The sequence below is a fragment of the Gordionus sp. m RMFG-2023 genome, chromosome 4 (assembly GCF_954871325.1).
Source record: "Gordionus sp. m RMFG-2023 chromosome 4, tfGorSpeb1-WG-v2, whole genome shotgun sequence".
NCBI classification, from domain to species: domain Eukaryota; kingdom Metazoa; phylum Nematomorpha; class Gordioida; order Chordodea; family Parachordodidae; genus Gordionus; species Gordionus sp. m RMFG-2023.
In genome coordinates this window covers 13,557,735-13,569,874 of record NC_088778.1, presented here as the reverse complement: position 1 = coordinate 13,569,874, position 12,140 = coordinate 13,557,735, and the positions used below count along the sequence as shown (strand labels likewise).

The following is a 12,140-nucleotide window of genomic DNA, read 5'->3' as shown; positions in this document are numbered from 1 at the left end:
AAATTCGCATATGTATCGGCTAATGCTTTTAATTTTATCCGATACTTAAAAAATGATAACTACTCTTCATACATTAAAAAAAATTCAACATTATGCTAAAATTCATATAATTTCTAAACCGATAAAAAAAAATAGAATACTGTTAATCATTATTTCCTATTTCTTTTTAATATAAAATCTCATAAATATAAATAAATAAAAAATGATAATATTAGATTTTATTTTCATTAAATATACTACATTCTTATTTTTAGTATCGTTATTGGCTAAAAAGTAGTGTTGTTAAAAAGCTCGATTTTTAAAAACGGGTAACACGATATTTTAACCAAAAATATTTACGCAAGCCTGGAGATTTTGCTCCCAGATAGTAGAATGGCTTGATCATCTATTAACAAAATTAGGAAGCTTGCTTAAATTTTTGGCTTAAATATTGGATTGGCCGTTTTTAAAAATCGAGCCGTTTAACAACACTACAAATGTAGCATAATTTATTATCAAGAATTTAAATTATTTACCCCATCCAGAAACACAATTTTTGACTGATAAATAATAATATTTTATTATGTAATCATCTTTACATGTTATAGGTCAAAACATTATAATCAATATCGAATAAGGAATTAAAAAAATTGTTATATTGATTGATAAAAAAAAAATCAATGGACGCTTGGTATAAATATTTATAATATAAATAATAATAAAATTTAAATCATAATTACAATGAAATATTCGGAATATTTATTTATAGTAAAAGAAATACATATCTTAAAAAAATGGCAAGACATCGCCTAATAAAAAAAAACAAAATAATTTACATCTCCCCATCGTCGTTCACATCAATTTTCTTATTTTGAATCAAAATTTCTCCTTCGCGTTCTTGTTCTCCCTCATCTTCTTCCTGAACTTTTTCCAAACCCCCATCTTCCTCACCTTGTCCTCGTTCTTTTTCATTATCCATGCCTCGACCATTTTCTTCATCAGATTCGTCGCTCTGATCCGATTCTTCGGATGAAAAGGCTTTTGATGGAACCGAATATAATCTCAAACATTGCTTTTGAGGTAAATTTTTTTTAAATTACTAGTTTTTAAAAAATAGTTTGGTAAAAAAAAAACTTTTAATGTGATGTGAAGTATATAAAATCTAATCTAGATCTATTTATATTGATTATTTTAGCATTGGATGGCAAAATTTAAATGGGCAATCATGATTTTATACCTAATATTAAGAGAAACAAACAAATATATTTGATCACAAAGTTTCATTTAATCCCAAAATATATCGAAAATAAATTATTCGATTCGAAATTAGAATCCAATATAAATAAAGGAAAAAATTATTCGTGAACAAATTGCCTTTTCATTATTCAACCGTTTTCAGTATATTCCTTATAGAACTTTTTATTTATTACCACATTTATAGATCTTTTCTTTTAAATTTAATGAAATTTATATTGAAATTATTTTAAAAAATTTAATTTTCAGATCGAATATCTGCGAATTGAATAATGGTTTTATTATTCATATGATTACAAATAAGAAATAATTTCATTCCGATTTTCGTATGTCTATTTCTAAGATATGTTATAAAGAAATGCTAAATCTAATATTTCCAGCGAATTTAAACTACGTATAAATAAAAGCGTCGCTTTATTCTAACGTCATCATAAAGTTCAACCTTATTCGGATCCTTCATTATAACAAATTTTCCGTCGGGAAGCTGAGTAATCCTATCTATAATGTACCTAACTATACCCCAAGCGTTTACCAAATTGAGATTTATATTTTGCGATAAGTCGGAAGGTCTAAATTGCTGAACACTTAAAATCACGTGTTTAGTAGAATCAGTAGGGTATAATCGAGACACAAACCTTTTTTAAAATATATATAAATAAGTTAATTTATTTTTCGTAAACAAGAATGTTATAAAATATGACTGTCTACAGCTTTGGAATGCAAGTGTTTGTGGAAGAGTATTGGGAACCCAGAACTTTAGTGAATACTTGTAAATATTTTATGATTAAATAAATATTTATATAACCCTAATTTAATAAAGTCGGCCCCCGATAAGATAGAAGAAGCGGTCCATTTAGACAATTTACAGGCATTGTTTTTCAACTCGTTAGCGAGTACGGAAGTTTTTTGGGCATCAATTTTACTCCTCCAATCCATACCGTTGCAATACTTGAAAAAAATGGTATATAATATTTAATTCATTAATTTTTTTACTAATTCAATAGATATCATAAATATATTATATATTTTTTTAAATCAGTTAGCAAATAATTTGATGGTTCTTAAGGCAATAAGTAGAACCTTATTTATATCACATTAATAATAAATTTATTCATCTTTGTGATAAAATTTTATGTTACCGAATCGGTTATAAATTAGAAATACTTTTATTATATCTCAGGAATGTCGTGGCGTTACTTTAGAGATTTATGATTTCTTTTAATACTTCCATTTAAAAATATATTGTCATTTAAAACTTCTGGAGAAAGAATATTTATGAAATAGTAATCGGCAAAAAAATATATATTTTATACTACCCTAGAATCCCATTCGTTAAGACATTTGATATTCAGGAATTGTACATCGTTATTTTCAGCACCTAATTGAACGGCGTCGATTTCTGTTCTGGCAACAAGAACTACATTATTTCCTAAGTCCCACTTACGATAGCTAAATTTTTTTTAGAAAATTTAAATTAATTATAATCATTTGAAGGGCTAAATAATATTCGATGAAATTTTGATCTTTTTTAAAAAATATATAAATGATATATTTCGATGATTTATAATTTGCTAACTCTGACTCGATAATTTCAATCCAGGGTTTCATAAACTGCTCAAGATTTTTTTTTATCTTTGAAGATATAAAAGAAAGATTTTTATGGAAAGCTTATGCAGAATTTTCCCCAAAACTTAAAATTTTTAAAAAAATCTAAATAAATATTATATTTTGTTGATCGTCAAGAAAATTATCTCAAAATTTTAAGCGAAAAAAAAACACAATTGAAGTTTTATCATAAATCATATATATTAAATAAAGTATATTTAAGAAAAATCCAATAAGTAGTTTCTTTTCAAAAATGGTGCAATTATCAAAAATAAATTTTATTTATTTAAATCACATTTGATAAAATATATTTTTTGTGCAATAAATTTAATACATACGCAAATAATTTGAAGGAAAAAAAAAGTTTACCGATATAACTTAGGAACTAATTCGCCCTCTTCTACATCGACGTCAGGATCGAGAGGATGGGGAAAATCGCCTTTGTACCTGTCATCCCCCTTCAATAAAATTCAAATTTTAATAACAAAACAATTTATCAAAATTTGATAAGATTTTTCAATATGGCCATTGTAAATAAAAATCGCCTGAGCATTTTTATTTGAGAAGATATAACTTGGGTATCCGGTAATGAATATCGGTTCGGTATATCAATAACTAAATAGAAAAATATCGAAAAATCAAAATTGATAGTAATTATTAAAACCGTTAATTAAAAGTTCAACCCGGTTCACATATATTTTTAAAGATTCAGTTCAGGTTCGGGTGACAAAAATTTTGATAGTTCAGGTCCTGTTTACTAACCGGTTTAGGGGAATTTACAATCTTTTCGGAGATAATAAGATACCATTTTTTAGTAAATACATAACTTTTCAAATCTAATTTTTTTAAATTTTTTATTAGTATCTCTGATAAAAATTTCCCCACCTAAAACTGATCCTCCAATAAACAAGCCTGTGAACCGATTTGAACCTTTTCCATTCAATATTTAAAATATTATTGTCAATCAATTACAATGATACCAGTTGCAATATTGGATAGTTATTGCTATTTTACAAGTTAAGTATAAAGTGTTCTCAACCATAAATTTATTTTATATAAATAATTTTATTGAAGAGATTCTTAAAAATAGTTTAATTATATATAAAAAATTATTTTACTAATAGTTATATTAAATAAAATCTCATTTTATAATTTAGGAATTTTTTATGTATTATCAATATGATAAAAAAATCTTAAAAAGTGGTGTTCATAACTGTTGTATCTTATAATTGTCAGATATGGATATTGTATAAATATGTATTTTTTTTCTAAATAGTTTTTGTTTTTGTATAGTTTTAAAAATCCCATGTTCTTTTGTTATAGAATTCGCGGATATTATTTTTAATAAACTGATTTAATAATTTTGCCAATATAATGGAAATATATAAAGAAATAAAGGATGTTACAAAGAATATGATTTATTACGATTATCTGATTCTAACCTATAAATAATTCTAACTAGTTAGTATGACAAAAGATTCGATTCAGGTTTTAAAGGTCCAAACTGAACTGATATTATTTTATATGAGTCTACCTTAACAATTATTTTTATCTGAAATTGAACCGATATTTATTACGGGTCGGATCCCTGGTTTTTTCGTTAATATATATTTAGATATCGTTTATTACAAAAAAACAAAAAATTGATTATCAAAAATTTGATTTCGGTTTTATAGAAAGAATATTTACCCTCAAAACTTGCTGCGTGAAATTTTGATTAATATAAGTAGCTTCCATAGCTAAATTTTTCATAGAGTTCATATTGTCGGGGTCATCTATAGGTGGGTCAAACGATGTTTCACTAACCGTTATTAAATCTTGTTGAAATATTTATTTATCAATTCAAATATTAGGATAATGAACTCCCTCCTACCCCGCCCCCTCCCCAACCTAATTTCGTCTAGCTTGGCGAAAAAAATTATGTATCAGTACCTTGAAATTTGGTTTCCAAATAAAAATTTCTTTTAAAGACGTTTTATCATATTTAATATATTTTTTTTACATCATAATTCCTGCTGTTTATTGAAAGAAAAATTGATAGCTTTTTTTGAATTACTACTAGATATATAAATTGTTAAATTTAATAGTGGGTATTAAAAATTTATTATTTAAAAGCGAGATACTTATTTAGTTATAGTTTTTTAAAATAAATATTTTGGAGGGCCCATAAACTCCCATGCCACTATAAAATATATACATTAATACTCTAATGTATGTATTTGTAACTCCTCCAAAATATTTCGTTAAAATGAAGTTTTGTCTAATTATTTTTAAATAAAAAATAATAATTGTTTAAAAAACACTCATTTGTAGTGGGCATTCCCTGTTAGTCAGCTCAAAGTGACTAAAAATTTAACAAATTTTCAACCTATGCTCGGGCATAAAAATCATTAAAAAATTAAATAAAAAGAACTTTTGGGTGCTAAAATTTAATTTAATTGTGATGATCACGATTTAGCCATTTCCAGGTATGTGGTTATGCCATTAATAAATATATACACACTATACTTTATTTACCAACTTCTGGAGTATCCCTTTTATCGAAAAATATTTTTCCTTTCACTTTTTCGGCTATAATATCCCAAGAATAGACAGATTTAGTGGCGCACATCAATGTAGCTAAAATGGTGTCGGTGAAAAAAACGTTGCCTTCTGTTTTCGTTAGCTTATTCGTGGTTATGGGTTATATTTATTCAACAAATTGTTTTATTAATCAGCCATAAATATAATAACATTTTAAATAATAATTCGAGTAATAGATTATTTATAAAATTTTGGCTTATTTTGATTTCTATGCTTTATAAAGTAAAGTAGGGAAATTAATAATTAAAAAAATATATTCTTTCTCAACAACAGATTTGTTATAGTTATATACACTATATAAAGTCCTTAAATACAATGCTAATCATATAAAATTTTACACAATTTTCTTTTATGCATACAGGGATGCGAACTCGGCAAAATTTTTGCCAGGGTTAGGTTCGGGTTCGGTTTAAGGTTAAAAAATACAGGTGGGTTCGATTCGGGTTCGGTTTAAGGATATATTTTTGAACCGGGGTTTGGTTCCGGGTTTAAGAATTTTTGAGTTGATAAATAAAATCAATAATTAAATCATAATTGAAAAGCTAGACATAGATTTGGTATAAAAAATAAATTTTTTATTTTATTTATAGGCAAAATATAGTTAAAAAGCATAGTCATGTATCAATTTTAAAAATTTTATTTAGACGTATTTCTTTAAATTAATATTATCCAATATAATAATTCTTATTTTGACTTGTTCATTTTCCTCTAGTTAATAAACTTTGAGAATAAATTAAAAACAAAAGGCGCAAATGAATTTAATTGTTTAAAATTTATTAACACTCCAATAGGAATCTTTAGGAATAAATTTAAAAAAATTTAAAAATGGCGTAAATGAATTAAGTTGATTAAAATTTATTAACGCTACTTCACTTAATTGGAAATTTGAAAATATTACAAAATCTCAATTAAATTATTAATATTTGTATTTACAATTATACAAATATCTTATATATTTTAAACAATACAGTGAACCCGGGTTCAAATAAAATTCCCAGGTTAGGTTCGGGGTTTTGAAAATGTTATAAACGGGGTACAGGTTCGGTTCGGGTTTAAATTTTTTCCAAAAACTCGGGTTTTCTTTTTCGGGTTCGGATTCGAATCCCTGTATACATCTATTATAATAATCCTCAAAAAATGTCAATCAAATTTAACCAATAGTGTTCTTTTAAAAAATATTTGTGCAATGATAATAATCCTAGGAATTTTAAGCCAATAGTAATTCCCATGTGATTTGTAATATGGCGATTTTTACAATTATAGATCTTTTAAATCTATTGCTTGGTTTAGCTGATAGCAATTACAAATTTAAATATAAAGATGTGATGATGGCACTTTCAGAAATAGTGGTTTATATCAAAGTACATTTTTAATATTAATAAATAATTTTTAACTATTTTAGAGTAGAAAATCAAACATTTTAGATTGCACAAGAATATTTTGAGAAACATGAATTTCCAAACTGCCTTGGCTCATTAGATGTTAAGCACGTAAAAATCAAAAGTCCTGCAAAATCTGCCACTTTTACAATTATAATAGATCTTTTAAATCTATTGCTTGGTTTAGCTGATAGCAATTACAAATTTATATATAAAATATGATGGTGGCACTTTCAGAAATGGTAGTTTATATCAAAGTAAATTTTTAATATAAATAAATAATTTTTAATTATTTTAGAGTTAGCAAATCAAACATTTTAGATTGCACAAGAATATTTTGAGAAACATGGATTTCTAAACTGCCTTGGCTGTAAGCACATAAAAATAAATAGTCCTGCAAAATTAGATCTTTTAAACCAATTGCTTGGTTTAGCTGATAGCAATAATTTATTTAACTATATATATCTTTCATCGCTCTTATCTTTTCTGAAAATTTGGCCTTTCTACATGCATACCATAGTGTTGTATATTTACTCATAACTTCATAATTGTAGAATGTATGTTATTCATAATTTATTATAACATTTTTGATTAAATGTATAACCTTTTTGTTTTACTTATATATAATTTGACTATGATTGAAGTTAACCTCCTAATATTTGTTGACTTTTATACAACTATATATCTTTTAATTAGGTAATTTTTATGCATAAGTAAATATTTGCATCTCTCTTATCTTTTCTGAAAATTTGGTCTTTCTACATGCATTCCATAGTGTTGTATATTTTCTCATAACTTCATAATTGTAGAATGTATGTTATTCATAACTTATTATAACATTTTTGATTAAATGTGTAACCTTTTTGTTTTACTTATATATAATTTGACTATGGTTGAAATTTACCTCCTATTATTTGTTAACTTAGAATATCTTTTTATTTTTTCTATTGTAATTTAATAACAATGTCTTAAATTTAAGTTTATATTTTATAACTAAGCAATAAATCATTTGAAAGTGGTGGTTTGTTTAAAATTTAAATTAGGATAAACATATTTTCAGCATGGTACTTTAATATGTATTCATGAATTTCATATAAATACCAGTAGCTAACCAGTTTGAAAAATTTTCCCAATAAATTTTGAAAATTACTATGGGTTGGCCAGGCTTGAGAAAAATTTCTTATTAAATTATTATAGGTAGGGCTGGGCTTGGAAAATATTTTTATAAATTATATGGGCTTGGGGAAAAATTTTCAAAATTATTATGAGCTTGGAGGCTTGAGAATTTTTTCTATTATTAACTATGGGTCAGACATTGGCCTAAAACAAATTTTTTTGCAAGCCTGGGCTCGGCCTGATCAAAAAACCAAGGCCCATGAAAATCTGATTTTGATTGTATTTCTAAATTCATTATAATTATTTAAATGTTTTATTTCAGTTCTAAACTACCAAAATTATTATGATCTTTCATTGTGCTTGGAAGAATTTCTTAAAATTATTATGGCTTTTACTTTGCCTGGGAATTTTTTTTAATATAAAATATTAGGTATATATAAATGATCAGTAAGATTTAACAAATAATATTGGTATTATCAAGTAAAAGCTTTAAATTTATTTTTAACCATAGTATTTACACTTAGTTTTGATAAATTTAACCTGGCTTGAAGGGGAAGGGGGTAAAAAGAATAAAAATTGGATATTATTTTCAAATAACAGGTGACAACTATCATAAAGGTAAGAAGAAAATTCTCATTCCCCGTCATTTTTGACGGGCTATCTACTAGTTTTATTTATAATTTCCATCATTTCCCTTAATTTTTCCTCTTTTTATCTATATATTAGTCCCATACTCAATAAATTTATAATAATTTATCTAAAAATGTTCCTTTTTTTAAACGTACATAAATCCAAGATTGTTTTGAATGTGAAGAATTATAATAAAGAAAAACATTAATTATAGAGGTTACAACTTAGATACACTTTTTTGTTCATCGAAATTTTAATTATGATTTAATTAATAAATGCCCAGAAGAATATCTAATCAATTAAACAAAACCTTAAAATATAAAATCATTCATAAACAAAAAAAATACTTCTCTAATGGTTAAATCATTACAGGTAGAGACTTGCCGGGAAATTCGATTACTTTTCATCAAACTTTTAGCATTCTTTGTGCTACATCTATCATACACCTTGTCAAAATATTCAATGGCTCCGCAAGATTTTCTTTATATAATAGACGTAGTGAATGGAAATTTTAAAACAATAGTATAAGTATATTAAAATCTTACGTAAAAACTTAAACTTTTATAGGACATTGTGCCATTGCAAAAAGGACACAAAGTTTGAAAAGGTATATTAGACCCAGAGTTGTTAAAGTAGCGAGCTACTTGTAGCGCGCTATCTTTTTTGGTAACTATAGCTAATAGCGCGTTACTTTTTTTAAAATTATTTATTTTTTTAACGCGCTCTTTTTTTGAAATTAGTTAAGTTAACGCTACTTAGCTACTTTTTAAAAATATAATTAATATAACTAAAAACATGAAAATTTAAATATAATATCATAATTAATGATAATTTTTATGATTTATTATTGAAATTGAAATATATTTTCAATTTGTAATTTATATTTTCAATTTGTATTATAAACCTAATTCACGTGTAAATTATTTAAAATGTCATCGCAAATGGATATCCAAATCGTTGAAAATCAGTCAGACGATGATATTAATGATATGGAAGAGACCCGGGAAGGAAATGTTCTTAATAACAATACACATTTCCCATTTCCAAAATTTGAAAAATATTTTGAAATTAATATAAAAACCAAAACCAGCTACAAATTTATTTGTTTAAAATGTAAAAATATATCCTCAAATCAATCCAGTAGTTATAACCTCAAAAAACACCTAATGGTAATTGTCATTTTTAAATTCTAATAGTATTTATTTTTATAAAAATGTTCATGCCAACAGTTTTAAAGAAATAGAAAAACATCTAAATAATTTTCGTATAGGCGACTTTACATCCAAAGACCAATTCAATTCCAACCAAGTTGATTAATAATGCACATGCATATTTCTTAGAAACAGGCTGAAAAAATTATTGATTTTATAATTGATACAGTTCATCCTTGATTGATATACATCATTTACCATGATGATTAAAACTATCCCCTGGTAAAACAATTTTATGTAGCCAGACACTAATGAATAAGATAGCAGATAACTTTAAAGTGATGAAAAATGCTCTAATGCCTAGTTATCAGAGATGCTCAGGGCATAATCTAAATTTGTTAGCAACAGTGGATGCTGAAGGAGCCCTAAAAAATGAAGATTTTAAAAGGGCATCAACTCTATGAAATAAGCAGAACAAATCTTCTAAATGCTCAGACATATTTTAGAAAAAAACTAGGCAGGTATTTATTAACTCCTAACTACTAGATGGAACTTAGTATACCACGCAAATTAATGGCATTTTTTTCTGGATGAAAGAAGATTAGAAATAAATTTTCTCTGTGATCATGTTGAAATTCAATATATTAATCATTTATAAATGTGTATACAGAAGTAATTCTAATTAATAATTATTCAATTTCATATCATTGGATTAATATGTGATGTGGTTCTTTCCTTAAATTTTGAAAGATGGGGATAATATGGAGATGATGGGGTATTATGTTCCCACTTTAAGCCTAATTACAAAATTACAGATTGAATAATCTAATCTTATGCCAGCCCCTAGTAGATTCTATGTTAAAAGGCATTGAGGGAAGGTAAATAAAATTTATATTGTTTTTATTTCTGAATAATTTATTCTAACTTAAAGTTAATAAGCTAAAAATTTATAAAATTTTATGATTAAGATATATTTTAAATACACTATTTTTGTAAATTTTAGATTCCCCAACCTATATAATGATGATAATGTATTAGCTGCAATGATTCATCTCAAATTAAAACTAAACTGGCCATATATCAATTCCGATGATGTTAAAGATCAAAGTAATAGGCTCATGGTAAAGTTGGATAGTAGCATACCAAACAAAAATGGCCTAGTTACAACCCCAAAAATGACTTCCACTGATAATTTTTTTTGAAATAAAAATATAATAGAAAATCCCTTCGACGCGATTTTTTCAAATGAGTATTTTGATAATTTTTCTTATATTAAAAATATGTATATAAAATTAAATATTGCCTTGCCCTTAAGTGCTAGTGTTGAGAGATTATTTAGTAAGGCGAAACTTATACTTTCTGATCGTCGCTCTAGACTTGGTGATGATAATATTGAAATGATTTTATTATTAAAATGCAACAAAATAAATAAAAAAATGAATATTACCATAAATATTTATTTTTATTACATAAATTTTTTTATAATCAAAACTAACTACAATATTTATAAATGTTATTTATATATATTATTTACTATAAAATTATATTATAAGCAAAAAATAAAACAAATTTGTTACTAAATTTTTTTTATAAAAAGTAGCTAGAGCTACATTTTTTAGCGCGCTACTTTTTTGACAAATAGCGGTAGCGCGTTACTTTTAAATAAGTGTTCAACAACTCTGATTGGACCTTTAAAAAAATATTTGATCTTTTAATGCAAAAATTACTACATTCGTAAATTTTATATTTATTTAACTATATAAAAAATTCGTTTTAATTTATATTTTTTCGATTAAAAACTTAAAGGTCTAGCTGGGCTTGGGCTTTAAATATAAATTGGAGTGGAGCACTGGCCTAAATTTAAAAAAATAAGTCTGTGTGCTCAAATATAAACCAAAATTCAGTTGGCTTTGGCTTTAAAAATAGTTCCAGGCGCATAGCCAGGAATTTTCTAAGGGAGGGGATAATTTTTTATATTGAAATGATTTTTTTTTGGAGGATTAAAAATTTATTAGAACAAATCCTCATATAATTTATTAGAACCAAACATATTTGAAAATATGATAATTTCGAACTCAAATAATAAAAATTGGAAAATACAAAATATTAACAGCGAAATATAATATGGTTAATAAATATTATAGTTATATAAACTGGTATTTAAAATCTCAATAACCATATAAAATTAAACATTTTATAATGATTTAAAAAGTTAATCAAAATATCGTTCATCATAAAAATTTAATCTTTTTTTTTGATAATTTATTTTTTGTTGGGGATCGATAAGTAAAATTAGTCTATTCAATCAATTTTAAGAAGTCATACTTTTAATATAGATTTTTATTGTATGTAATGAAGAAAAGGTCCACTCATTTGTGTTTGTACTAATTAGTATCTTTGCCAAAATATAAAATAATTTTAATTAATTTGGAAAACTTATCAA

The 12,140-nt window shown here is 25.2% G+C and overlaps 1 protein-coding gene across 1 annotated transcript in view; it reads right to left on the bottom strand.

The window, feature by feature from the left end:
• Window positions 1–585: 585 nt before the first annotated feature.
• LOC135927742 (eukaryotic translation initiation factor 3 subunit D-like) overlaps window positions 586–12,140 on the bottom strand; it is a 34,798-nt gene continuing 23,243 nt past the window's right edge. The window contains exons 7-14 of the mRNA XM_065463895.1: window positions 8,894–9,026; window positions 5,356–5,503; window positions 4,528–4,655; window positions 3,208–3,296; window positions 2,550–2,682; window positions 2,039–2,181; window positions 1,676–1,868; window positions 586–1,051 (exon numbers count right to left, since the gene is read on the bottom strand). Coding sequence (XP_065319967.1) covers window positions 812–1,051; window positions 1,676–1,868; window positions 2,039–2,181; window positions 2,550–2,682; window positions 3,208–3,296; window positions 4,528–4,655; window positions 5,356–5,503; window positions 8,894–9,026 — 1,207 coding nt within the window. The 3' untranslated portion in view covers window positions 586–811. The remainder of the gene's footprint in view (window positions 1,052–1,675; window positions 1,869–2,038; window positions 2,182–2,549; window positions 2,683–3,207; window positions 3,297–4,527; window positions 4,656–5,355; window positions 5,504–8,893; window positions 9,027–12,140) is intronic.